The sequence below is a fragment of the Galendromus occidentalis genome, unplaced genomic scaffold (assembly GCF_000255335.2).
Source record: "Galendromus occidentalis unplaced genomic scaffold, Mocc_1.1 scf7180000077192, whole genome shotgun sequence".
NCBI classification, from domain to species: Eukaryota; Metazoa; Arthropoda; class Arachnida; order Mesostigmata; family Phytoseiidae; genus Galendromus; species Galendromus occidentalis.
In genome coordinates this window covers 79,129-92,264 of record NW_003805180.1, presented here as the reverse complement: position 1 = coordinate 92,264, position 13,136 = coordinate 79,129, and the positions used below count along the sequence as shown (strand labels likewise).

The 13,136-nt window shown below is 50.9% G+C and overlaps 4 protein-coding genes across 4 annotated transcripts; 2 read left to right on the top strand and 2 right to left on the bottom strand.

The window, feature by feature from the left end:
* Positions 1 to 1,302: 1,302 nt before the first annotated feature.
* Positions 1,303 to 1,951, bottom strand: LOC100898887 (probable sulfite oxidase, mitochondrial). Its single transcript, XM_003741751.2, has one exon. It carries the CDS (start codon positions 1,949 to 1,951, stop codon positions 1,334 to 1,336), a length of 618 nt encoding a protein of 205 aa, XP_003741799.1. The 3' UTR covers positions 1,303 to 1,333.
* Positions 1,952 to 3,396: 1,445 nt separating this feature from the next.
* Positions 3,397 to 4,745, top strand: LOC108864026 (innexin inx2-like). The gene is made up of 3 exons (XM_018638889.1): positions 3,397 to 3,599; positions 3,722 to 3,893; positions 4,068 to 4,745. Exons 1-3 carry the CDS (start codon positions 3,397 to 3,399, stop codon positions 4,743 to 4,745), a joined length of 1,053 nt encoding a protein of 350 aa, XP_018494405.1.
* A 928-nt stretch (positions 4,746 to 5,673) lies between these two features.
* Positions 5,674 to 8,482, top strand: TrpRS (Tryptophanyl-tRNA synthetase). The gene is made up of 6 exons (XM_003741735.2): positions 5,674 to 5,922; positions 6,579 to 6,807; positions 7,170 to 7,352; positions 7,461 to 7,906; positions 8,066 to 8,200; positions 8,318 to 8,482. Exons 1-6 carry the CDS (start codon positions 5,805 to 5,807, stop codon positions 8,416 to 8,418), a joined length of 1,212 nt encoding a protein of 403 aa, XP_003741783.1. The 5' UTR covers positions 5,674 to 5,804; the 3' UTR covers positions 8,419 to 8,482.
* A 910-nt stretch (positions 8,483 to 9,392) lies between these two features.
* Achl (La ribonucleoprotein translational regulator Achilles) lies at positions 9,393 to 13,052 on the bottom strand. The gene is made up of 2 exons (XM_003741733.2): positions 12,962 to 13,052; positions 9,393 to 10,793 (listed from the first exon to the last, which is right to left on the bottom strand). Exon 2 carries the CDS (start codon positions 10,543 to 10,545, stop codon positions 9,541 to 9,543), a length of 1,005 nt encoding a protein of 334 aa, XP_003741781.1. The 5' UTR covers positions 10,546 to 10,793; positions 12,962 to 13,052; the 3' UTR covers positions 9,393 to 9,540.
* Between the last annotated feature and the right edge of the window lie 84 nt (positions 13,053 to 13,136).

Sequence of the window (13,136 nt, the reverse complement as noted above, 5' to 3'; positions counted from 1 at the left end):
TTTTTCGATATGGGTTTCGCGTGTTTCGGTATAGGAGGCGGAGGGGAATGTTCTCCCCCCACGCATCCCTTACTCGATGTGGGTTGTGCGGCTTCAGCCACGCTAGGTATTGGATGTAGCGCCCCGCGTCGCTCCCAATTTCTGCTTGCTCCGATGAACTGCTTCCATTCCGTGATTTCTACGAAGTCTTCCCCATCAGTCCGCCTCTGACTCAGTAACACGGGTTCACTGGACTCTTCATCGTTGCTATCCTTCTTCTTATTACTGCTTAAGAGGCCACCCATCGTTGTCGTCCGGAATTTTCCTCGAATGTTTCCTGCACCCTACAAATGGTCAAAACCTCGCCAACGATGCTTGCTGCTCGCGACTCGTAGAATTACGAGTACCTAACCGTCTACCGTGTCCGCATTCCCTTCAGTGGGTCGCAGAGCGCCGGATTGGCGCCCAAACCGGCTTTCGAGCTGCTCCTTGGCGGGATAAGCAGGCCCCGGCACTTCCCGGTCGAGTTCCTGGTTGCAATAACCGCGGAATTCCCCTTTTCGTTGCTCATTCGAGCTTGAGGCTTCTACAAGAAGTTCGAACAGAATTGACTCCTGACGAAGTCCATACGTGCGCCAGGAATTTCCGCAGAAGTTCCGTGACGACTTCGAAAATTATCTCCGATAGTCCCAAGCCGATTCCCTTCCTCAAATGTATCCTTGATGGGGTGACGCCCCCAGTTCGAGAACATTCGAAGTCATCGGTGCTCGTAAGTCCGTTGAAGTCCCCATTAAATACCGGGTGCGGCTACGATATTTAATGGTTGAATATCTGGTACCATATTTGATGGTCGAATCGCCCCATGGTACAATATTTGAGGTGCTCCGAGCCGACAAGTCGTATTAAGAGGCTCCCGCCTACAGTAAGCGGTCACGATCTGAGCTCAATCAATGATGTTCGGTCTAGAGCGACTGCATACATCCACGGTTTGATTGCGAAACAGATCTCCTACTCCAGCTTTTTTCGCTTCATGCACCGTCCCTGAACCAAGAGCACCGATTCCATCAGTGAACAATCAAGTCGAGAAGCGTCTTGGGTTGAGGCGCCTCCCAAACCGCAGACCATTTTTCCAATTCAATTCAGAATCTATTTCATTTAAAGGGGCATAACAGTACATCATAACGTGTATCCAACCCATCATTTTCAGAGAAGAATATACACACACTGAAACAGCCTACGTGACACCTGACGCCTACAACGACCGCGCCATGAGATCGGATTCGAAGTTCCCTTTCGGAATAAAAACAATCACTCAAATCGAAATTAATATCTTTATTGATTGAAGCTGTGCCATTCATTCGGTGTTTTCGGATCTCTGATAGTCTTTTAGGAGATTGAGTCGTTGCTTCGCGAGGTAGGGCCCTAGAGCGGCGGCGATGAGCAACGGATATTTCATGGGATCAAAAACGTACTCCTTCTGCTTCTTCGGGGGGCCTTCTTCCTCCATGAGATTCCCGATCCTGTACTCTTCGAGCACGTCCATGATCTCTGGAGTGTGATGTTGTGCGAAGACGTCCCAGAAGGGGTCGAGAGGTCCGCCGGCGGCCATCAGGATAGTCTTGCCCCCGGGATGTTGCTCAATGAAGTCTGTGATGTCGTAAACTCCCTCACGCCACGACACCCATATCCGGTCTTTCTTCGTGATGTGCTTGGAAATGGTTTCGGCGGAGTATTCCTTGTAGCCGAAAACCCGCTTTCCAGGAATCCCTTTCGAGTACGTTGCGGCCTGGACCGGATTGTTCCTCGATCTGTAGTACACGGTACCGCCGAAAGCCGCTGCGAAGACACCGAAGTACCAGAACGACTCACGTTTGGTATTGCTCCCCTCTCGTTTTCCATCTTGTCGTTGTCCGCTGCTGACATCCATCGTCATGAACGCGGATCGTTGAGGCTTCATGCTCCTGAGCCTCATCTTCGCGACCAACAGCTTCGAACACTGCATTTTCCGATGTCGACGCGACTGAGCGACAGGAGAGCACTCTGAGTAGAAGTAACACACGAACGAAGAGAATCCGATGCGCTGAAGTGAAGCTCCTCAACTGACACGAGCTTCTGTGCTCGAATAAAGCATGAGAAGTGGAGAGGATTCGAGTCGAGATCTCGACCGGACTTTCCACTTCGCGACCCGGAAGTATTTCGTCGAATCGCCCGATTGTCCTATCGTCCGGACCTGGCTCGTTGTTCGAGGAGCCGAGGACCACGGCCCCTGTCTTTCAGTGAAATTGCGAACCGTTTCGATCGTTTCACTGACACGCTCTCAGTTCTCTTAATTTCTTCTTCTGCGAGAGCAGCCGCGTCGAAACAATCTGCACCCGCCGGGAGCGGCTCGAGAACTCGGGGCGGGAGGCTGAGTAGAAACTCGCGATGAGCTATCAGGGAGTCCGTTCACGGATCGCTCTACTCTCAGCCGGGGGCTCGCGAAGGTTTTTGAGAAACCACTCCAGATCGAGGATTCTCCGAAGAGACCCGGAAACTGTTCACATTAGCCACGGCTCACGATCAGAGTTCTGCAGACGTGAACGCTTCGAATCTTGAATGTCAAAGCTCGCGGATACGTAGTCCGGGGTACGAGGATCTCGCGGTGCGCCACGGGAGGGAGGGACGCACCCCCTTCTTCAGAGTCATGTTCTTCTCGTAGTGCGAGGCTTCATCGAGCTGGGTCAGGATGAGATTTCGCGTAATGGGACCGCGTTAGAGGCTTTCGATCTGCCGCTGCGGAGCTCCAACAAAGATCTCCCGAGCTCTGTAGTCTCGACGCGTGTCATTGAGGGGGCTCCCGAGCTATCGAAGACTCGCGGCTCCGATGCCGGAATAGGAGCGTGTAGACCTGCTCTCCCGAGAATATTTACCCCTGCAGGCACATGTAGCGTTCTGGACGTTGTCAATGACAAAAATTCCCGTACTCTCCAGCGACTCTCGGGGAAATCAGAGGCTCCACAGCGGGATTCGCTCGCTCCAAACTAGAATGAAAATCCACGCCGGATTCGTTGAAAGACGCTCTAAGATCTAAAAGGCGTCGAAATCCCAGGACCACCGGGAATAAAGACAAATTCATAAGAATTTGCGTCCACAAAAATTTATGGATAACTCCGACGCGGTCCGCGTCCCCAAAGCTCGATAGTCGAGATTCCCATCATTAGAGCAAAATCAGGACCGGGAAACCGCCACTGATTCGCCCGCGCGTGAAATCGACCGTTATGAATAGCGCAGAAGAAGTTTCGATTATTTTTGGTCATCGTCATTGGTCCGCCATTCCCGTACTGTTCATTCTTGCTGCGCACGTGCATGAGTCGCCACCGGAGTCCACTTCACGCCAAAGGAGCTAAGCTACACTACTGACGGTTCATCAAAGGCACCATGACGAAATTCAATGAAATATTCTCGTCCGTCGTGAAGTATTTTCGTCCGAGATCCGCGCACTCCGATGATTTCCGCCTGGGTGCGATCCACTACAAGATGCTCTTCGGTCTCCTGATCGCGTCTTCGCTCTTGACAGGATTGACCGCGTGGTATTCCCAAATCGAGTGTCAGGAGCACAACAAGGCCTCTTTCGATGCAAGGTACGATCTCTTCGGAATGATTCTGCCAGTGCGAAATATCATGATCGTCGATTCTTTGCAGGGAAAATGTTCCCCCGAGATGCTCGGACATCTACATGATTCCATGAGTCTCTCGCTTTCAGTCTCGTCAAACAGTGGTGCTACGCGAACTCGATGTTCGTTGTCGACTACACGAACGCGGGCGAGCCCTACGGTATCAGCAACTCTCACCGTGCTCAGACCAGCAAAGTCGTGTTCCTGAAGTACTACCAATGGGTGACGTTGGCACTCTTCATCCAAGCGGTCTTGTTCCAGGTATGAAAAAAGTATACGTGAGGACACGAGCTCGATCGAGATTTTTCTTTGTTGCTTGTTGAGTTTTTGGAGACTTCTGAGATCACTCTCTTCTGAGATTACCCTCGGCCATCCACTAAAATCGCACTTCCACGTATATCTAACGTTCCCCTCCTTTTTGTTCACATCGGAAAGATCCCTCGTATCGTATGGAAATCCATCGAAGGCGGACGACTCAGACGCATGACCGATCTCGTGAAGAACCTTGAATTCGTCCCCGCTGGAGATCGCACCGCAAAAGTCGCTTTAGTCGTCGATTACTTCATGCAAGCACCGAGACGCCACCGCGATCGCAATTATTTTTTGTATTGCGCCCTCTGTCAGTTTTCCTACTTGATCATAACCATCTCGCAGATTTACTTCACCGATGCTTTTCTGAACAGGCAATTCATCTTTTTGATGCCTAGGTGGTTCCTGGGGGAACCGATTCTACAGCAAGTTTTCCCGACGCAAGCGAAATGTTTGTACAGAACCTACGGAGCCGGAGGGGATCTCCAGAAGCACGATTTTCTTTGCGTTCTGGCGATGAATATCCTCATAAGCAAACTCTACCTTCTGCTATGGCTGCTGCTCGCGATCGCTCTGATCGCCGCCATATTCCAGACGATTTACCTCATCGCCCTCTGCTTCTCAACCAGAATGCAGCGCAATTTGTCGAGGGACAGAGAATTTCTGGATAAGCTCTCGTGTTCGGCAGGAGATTGCCTCTTGCTCAAGTTTTTCCGGGAGAGCATTGACTGTGTCGTTTATGCCGAGTTCAAAAAACTCGCCTCGTTGAGGGCTGAGGAATCTGGGAAGCCAGCTGAGGGGTAGAAACTTTGAGCTTGATGGCCAGCTGACCTGGAAAAATCCAGGGATACGATCCAGCGCTGCCAGATAGAGCAGTAATCGTCGTATCCGTTGATGAAGCCGAAGGGGATTTCACTTCGATTCAATCCCCCATGTCTTTGAAGCGTGTGATGTACCGGCACAGTTCGCATCCGGGTGCTGCCTACTTGTCGCCATCGAATAATTATGATCATATATCTGAGGCCCCGTCTTCTGCCCTATGCCCCCCAGGATCTCTTCATTGATTGGCGAACAACTGAAGGATATTGATTCTGAGCTCGCGGTTCTATCTTCTCTAATTCTCCGGGGAACAAGACGTAAATAAAGAATAAATTCTGTCCATCTCTCTTCCATGAATATCTCGGCTTGTTCCATGAGAGAGTCGGTCTCGGACTTGGAATGATCGATTATTATGCAGCATGCAATATACATCAATCCGAATTCCCTTATAATTTGAGTAGGTTCACGCCATCGGAGCTCTACCGGGGTTCCGGGGCGCAGCGAGAGAGAATAAAATGCCCCTATTGGATCCACGGGGTTCAAGACTCTGGTCATAGGATTATCCATGTGAACCTCGGATGTTCAGACGAGAGACTACGCGCTTCGATTCCGTCCGAATCCATCCGATTCCGCCACTGCCTGCGCGCTGGCCATACTTCAAAGACAGGCGCACTGCCGGTCGGTGTCGTCTGCTACTTTGTCCATTTTTCCTCCAGTTGGAGGATTGGACCCGAGAGTTGAGCTTCCCACCAAGCGTAGTCCATGACGTCAGGCCTCACCGCCGTGGGGTTCAGGAAGTTTCTGTTGCATCTTCAAGCTCGACCCGCCTGCTGGCAACTCAACTCATTGTGAGTTTGCCCTCTCTCTCGGGTTCCTTTGTTTACTTCCGACGGGCGGCTCTCCGCCAGGTGTAGCAACAACAGACGGTTTTCGAGTTCCTCCAAACCGCTATCATCCGTGACAGACGGATTCATACTCGCAGGCAGACACTCAGTGAGTGTATCGCTGATCGATCATCGAGACGGCGGGAACCGCTTCGTGGCCATGTCGTCCGGAGTCGAGGGAGACGTAGCCAAAATGGAGTTGGGCGACGAGCAATTGGTGACTCCCTGGAACGTGGTTGCCAATTCGAACACCGGTATCGATTACGACAAACTCATCGGTGAGCTCAGTGTTCTGACTGTCAGCATGATGCAATCCACATGTGAATCAGACCGGAGTCGGGTATGGGATTTGAGGGGGAGGCGCAGCTGGGAATCCGAGAGCAATGCAAATCAGCATTTCGTTTGGAGTGAATATTCGTGTACCTATGCCCTCCTGGAAACCGTTGCTCCGTTGCCGGCGACCTAGTTCCGGAGAAACAAGATCCGGACTCCTCAAAAACGCGTCAAAGACAGGCGTTCGGGGAATATTCCTCTCGTCGGAAGCTGACCTCTGGGTCAATTCACTCAGTCTTATGACTTGACCCACTTCTGTACGGGAAGTTCGCCGGGTTAAGTTGATCGGTTTCTAGCGATGCAGATGACTCGTCGTCAAGAAAGAGCTTTCCCTGTCCCACGAAAATTGAAACTCGAGGTTATTTTCCCTCCTGTGAAATTTTCCCTTGCATTCGGATCGATATTGGCGCGAAATACGATCCCCATGAGCAATGAAGGACTTGATCGGCTCCTTCCCCATGATTTCCCCACGAAATCGCCAAGGATGTGTCCTCCCGCCTCGCACAATTCTTGATTGAACCTCGATCTTGCTTATTTGATAATGCTTTTGCTGCTCCGATCTCTCATAATCGACGCAAACTCAATCAACTTCGCCTTCCAGTTCAATTCGGATCGCAGAAGATCGGAACGGAGCTCATCGATCGCTTCGAAAAGCTTACGGGACGGAAGGCGCATCACTTCATCAGACGTGGGATCTTTTTCTCGCACCGGGAGTTCGAGAAAATTTTGGACAGATACGAACAGAAGAAGCCATTCTACTTGTATACCGGACGAGGTCCAAGCAGCGATGCGCTCCACGTCGGTCACTTGATCCCATTCATTTTCACCAAGTGAGTTCCGGAGAGTGTGTGCGCGGGAAAAAAACTTCAAAAATCGCCGTGTGGTCTACCGCTCCACTGGCTGTTCGTAGACGTAGGCGATAGCGTCGCTCCGATTCGTGATAGTGGCACCGTACCCTAGTTCTGATAAGGCAATCGCTGTAGAGATTACCCGCATTCAGGGCCAAGGCCAAACCGGTTGCTTGGTACTTCATCAGTAGGTATCGGAAGGATGCCAGGAATGGGCGTATCTCATAGTAAGCGAATATAGTTTCTGGGAATCGTTCCTTTCCTAGAACGCTCCTCTCCGCGATTCCACTGGACCCACAAGCTGACGTTTTACTCGTCGTTATAAGATTCATCGCTCGTTACAGGTGGCTGCAGGAAGTATTCAACGTACCATTGGTTATCCAACTTACGGATGACGAAAAGTTCCTATGGAAAGATCTTACGGTCGAGAAGACGTTGGCGATGGCCAAAGAAAATATCAAGGACATCATCGCTTGCGGGTTCGACCCCGACAAGACATTCATTTTCTCCGACTTCCAATTCCTAGGGTAAAGGAAAGCGAATCCAGGGAAATTATCTCAGAATCATTCGGGGAATCGTTGAATCAAGCTCTCCAGTGATATTTTTCCCTCAGTATCGAATCCCGATTTCCACAGGCAATGCCCGGAGTTCTATCGAAACGTTGCTCGGATTCAGCGGCAAGTAACCTTCAATCAAGTCAAAGGGATCTTTGGTTTTGGTGGTTCCGACTGTATCGGGAAAATAGCGTTCCCAGCCATTCAAGCCGCACCCGCTCTTTCGAATTCGTTCCCCTTCATCTTCGGCGAACAGAAGGATGTGGCCTGCTTGATTCCCTGTGGAATCGATCAAGATCCTTTCTTCCGAATGACGCGAGATGTAGCTCCGAAGTTAGGCCACCCGAAACCTTGCCTGCTGCATTCGGTCTTCTTCCCGGCGCTACAGGGGATTCAGACAAAGATGTCGGCCTCCGATCCGAACTCGTCTATATTCCTCACTGACACCGATAAGCAAATCAAGAGTAAAGTCAACAAATATGCCTTCTCTGGGGGAGGTGCCACCGTGGAGGAGCATAAGGAGAAAGGTAGGAGATCCATCTCTCGCTATCAGAAATCATTCAGGTCGACAGACCCTCATGGGCGGCATTTCGAATAATAGAGCGTCTATTTTCCCGCGTAATCCTCGTGGATCAATAGTTCTTTATCGAGGAGGCTAATTCTATCGTTTCTCTGGATCCTTCCAGGAGGAAACTGTGATGTGGACGTTAGTTTTCAGTACTTACGATTCTTTTTGGAGGATGACGACGCTCTCGAAAAGATCCGAAAGGATTATACATCGGGAGAGCTGCTCACGGGATACCTCAAGAAGGATCTCATCGGTGAGCCCACACTCATCCCTGCTAAGGCTTATCGATCCGTCGAGAAATATTTATACTCGGGGTGGACGGTGGATCAACCACAGAATCGAACATGAGACTGACATTTCGGAATTTCAGAACTTCTCCAAAAAATGGTCAAAACCCACCAGACTGCCCGGGCGACGGTGACGGACGAGGTCATAGCAAAGTTCACTTCGCCTCGATCTCTCAAGTTCTGAACCTGCCCTGCTAATTTAAATAAACTTGAACAACCAAATCTCTAACAATGATGGTTGATGACTGCAATACAACTCTTTTCACTGATTCATACCGAACTTCTTTATGTCATCTCCGTGTTTCAGGTCAACGACGGTATATTTTAACTGTTCTCTATTTTCACCACTCGCATTGTATTTGGCCAGGCGTTCCCCACAGAAGGCCAGGCGTTCCCCGCAGAAGGCCGGCGTTCTTCGAGTGTCTGCGGGTTGTTAAGGAGACGTAAGACCAAGAGATATAGGGGATAGGCGCAGTCACATAGGAGAGTCGGATCTCCTCAATCCGATGAGGATCAGAGACGTTGAATAGTTTGCCTGCTACGACGCGAACGCCATCTCCGCCGTTTCGGCGAGGCGGTTGTTCAGTCTATATTCAGGTTAGTTACCGGAGTATCGATGTCCGACGACATACGACGCAGCCCAGAACTGCTCGATTTCGAACTGCTCCGGGGAAATGACCCATGAGACGATTTTCCGAGCGAAGTGAGCTCGCGTTCGATGAAGTTTCTAGTTTTCTATTCTTCTTCGATTCAGTCACGTTTGCTTGGATAATTCAGAAAGAGGAGGAGGAAGTATCCGGACCCAATCTTTTGGGGTCTGTTTCAGCCCCTGGGAGTTTCTCAGAGCTCCCGGAATCGAGATCGCTCTCTCCAATCGTTGACGCAAGTCGAATATCGATTGTTCCCAACCTTCAGCGATACAATGACTGGCGAAGAATTGACTGTCGGAGCCCCACGGTGGCATCTCGTTTCCGCGATGTTACGATCGAAGCTGATACTTATTACCTCGCTTAGCGATAAGCCAGTGGCTGCAGCCTGATTATTCTCAAAACAAGTCAGTGTATTATTCGAGGAACCGAGAATTGGCCCACACGACTGAAAAATTCGCCCATCAGAGAAGTCGATTAATCTACATCTGCAAGATAATATCCATTAGAATTTTTTTTCCTCGAGAAGAAAATTTCCTTTATTATGTACAAACGTATATTATTTGCATGACGGCACTCAGTGGGCAGTTCTCAATGAATTGTGAACATTGAATAAATTATAGCTAGGAATAGGTATTCTGAGAAAACAACAATCTACTTCAAGCTGGAGTCATGCTACCAGCAGCGAAACCTCGAGTTCCACCAGGACCTCGCGGTTGTCGAATCGCGCAGACCGAGTTTCGGACAACGTTGGTCTCACTTATGGTGAATCTCCTTGGTCTGGGCTCCGTGGATTTGAGCTCATCGCTAATTTTCAGTTCTGGTGCAACTCTGCGTTTCGGTTCTCTCTGATCGTGGCTGAAGGACTGGGTTCGCGTCTTCAGCTCCACCGGTTGTGATCGATCTCTCCACGAGAGCAACGTCGTTGGGACTGATTTCGCAGGCCGTCGTTTCTGCACCTCGGAATCGGAGAATGTGCGTCGTTCCCGGTTGACGATTTTCTCGACTTTGGTGACCGCTTTGAAACAATCTCGGAGCAGCAGCACTTCGTACTCGGTCGCGACTCCCAGAGCCTTTGTCGCCGAACCGCTCTTATCGAATTCTATCACAGCACAGGTGAGCTGCCGGCACTTTGGGTAGCGGCCGAAGACTTTTTTCATCGCTTCGTCGACTTGTTCCCCAGGTTTCACGAGCTTGACGTTGACGAATGCGCCGCATTCGCCAAAAGTCTCGTGGATCGAATCGAAATTCGGGACGCGATTCTCAGCGTAGGCAACGATCGTTCTGGCGGGCCTGGTCTCATCTTCGACGGGGATCGCGATTTTCCGGCGCACCTTCGAGCCTTCGGAATTTACCTCGAGCAGCTCCGAATTTCTTAGGGCATCCGCGACGACGTGCCAGTCGTACCCTTTGCACAAGGACTTGACTTTCCGGAACGATGACATGAGTTTGAGCGACAACCATCCCTCCTTCGATTTGGTCACATGCTTGAGAAGGAACTGATCCTTGGTGACAACTCCATCAGACAGGTAGAACTCCACCTGTTCCCGGATCTTGAGCAGCTGTTCGGAGCTCAGAGGCAGGAGCTCAAAGTCTTCGGCACTCTCGAAACCCGAGTCCTTGCCCGGACTCGAGCTCAGGAGAGTTTCCTGACAGTTCACCATTGTAATCCAAAGCTGGGCAGCTAGTAAACTACACGTGCGCTCTCCGTTCTTTTATAGCGACCGCGAGGCGAGGGAATAAGTGGAAAGCCTCGCTCTCCGCGCTGATGTAACGCCGAGCGGCCGACTGCCAGTGAAATACCCGCGTAGTGTAGAGGCCGCGTCTAGAGACCTCTGTTTTGACATGTCCCACCACGAGGTAGGTTCACCGAGAACTCCACCTAGCTCGGGTTCAAGATCTGGGCCCGGATCTGAAAGTCGATAGGGCGAAGTACTAGGTGCTCCGGATAAGAAACTCGATGCGCTGCCGTGAGGCGAGGATATGAGGGAATGATGCACCGTCTCCGGATCAAGGCGCGCGATCGTATGATGACGCCGCCGCAGGGCATTCACCGAATGACAGCGAGAGCGGTGGCTTCGCTGAAGGACTCCAATCATTTGATAGTTCGCACTCGGGGCCCAAAGGAGCGATGAATGACCGATCTCGCAAAAAATTCCAGCTCGCCATTCCCAGGAGACCGCATCCTCGGAGCCCGGCGGAAAGGCGTAGTCAACGTCGACTCGGAAGCTCATGCTGAGAAAATGCGATCCATGTCCTAGCGATGATTCGCCGGAAGCACAAAGCTTGAGCTACTGCGAGACGGAGTCCCTCGCATGGCGATTCCGTTCCTGATCATGATGTCATGACACGCAGTTGACGTTATTGGTGGCCGATAATTTTTCTCCGGAGGAGCTCAACGATTCAACAGAAGCGCAGACAAAAAGCGCAAACAATTATTGAAGCTACACGAACGAAAACACCACGGCTTCGATGACCGCTCGCACCGCTGCCCAAATGCGCATTCTGTCCCACTGCGTTTCTGAAACGCTCTCTCGAGATGAGTCGGAGGCAGCGCATTAGACGTTTTGTGTCGCAACAAGGCCATCGGGGGCTGACTTCGACTGAAATGTTCCAGACTTGCTTGGATAAGTACGCGCTGTTTTCGAGTATCCTCTAAAGACTTCAGAGCGAAATTTCAAAACTAGTACAAGAGCCATCAGACATTGGGCCATCGATAGTGAGCGTTCTACTCGTGGTCAGGTCGTTGAACTCGAGCACGCAGAAGGGTTTGCCGCATTCAATTAGGCGGAGACGCTCTCTGTACGCGAGCGACGATCTGCACGACCATGCTGTCTACAGCGTAAGCCAAAAGAAAGCACAGGTCTCGCTCTCGCGAAACAAAGCCGCAGCTATCAGAAAAGTCTCCTCAGGGAGATTCTCTCGGAGATTTCCGACCTAATTGCAGGCGTGATGCAACGAGAAGCTTCCTAGCAAACCCATCATCGTACGAAGGAATCGGAGTAGGATGATCCTTCTAGAGGATCTATGAGCCACGCTTCGCGTTGCGTAATGTGCACTTGACAGTGGTTTTGAATGTCCTATTAGGATCATCGATTTCGATTCGCATTCGATAATTCTCGCGGAATAGTATTAACCGGAAGTTTCTCGAATTCGACCGACTCGGGGCGAGACGATCCTGATCTTCTGGCAGCGAACTACGTGGTACGTGTTCCGAACCTCGAGGCAGACTTGTTGATGTGGAAAATTTTTAGCCGTAGTTGAAGCTAGTCCAAGCGAGATTTCGTGAACTTCATGGCTAGATCTCGTCGAAGCTACTTTCGAGTCCATCGTGGAAAGAAGGTACAGATCGATTTCCTAGGCCAGACGGTGTCGAAGTCGACGACTCGCGTTGGAGGCCGACTAAAAACGACGACGGGGCCTTGGATGAAAAATAAACGACGTCAGAAACCTTCGCCAGGCGAACGTGAGAAACTCGAAGGTAGCGGACATGTTTCCGATGAAAGTTTACTGTTCAGTACTTGCGAGGGAAAGAGTTCTGACGCGCAGTGAGCCTTCCCCGGGTTGACTTCACGCTTCGCTGTGACGATCGACATCTCAGAAATCGCGAGGTCAGCTCGCGTGTAACGTCCTCAGAGCAGCCGACATCGTGGAAACGAGTTTAGTGTGTAGTGTCTTTCTCCGTTCCGCTCTTCCTCGCACCGAGTCCCTCAGTCGTCAGAGAGAAAGCGAGACAGCTGTTGTTCGGAGAAACTACGCTTCTCTGAATTGGTTTTCCCGAGAGGCGGTGACGTGCGATGATGGCCGGCATCAATGACAGTGTTGTCAAAGGGTTTTTCTCGAGTTGAGAAAGTTTCAGCTGAAAGACCTTTGAGCCGTATTAATCTGGACGTCTCAGGGTAACTCGCGCGAATCCAAATCAGCTGGGTTCCTCCAACTGGATGGAACTCTGAATGAGTCACGGCGTGTCAAGAACCGTTCTCTGTCAGGAATACGTCCGATGACGTTGCATGATGATCCACACTTCCCGGATCATATCCGATGCGAAGAAGTGCAATGCAAACAATTCAGCTGTCTTACGTTATTCGATCTGAACAGCGTCGAGCTCCCCGAGTCTGACCATCGATTTCGGGCGAGCGAAACCTTCACGTAGTAAAACCCGAAAAAAAACAAGCGTCTCGGCGCCGCCACGAGCAAAACAAGGTTGTCTCTCGAGAGGTTCGCCCGGTTGACTGGCCGCCGAGCGACCGCGGGC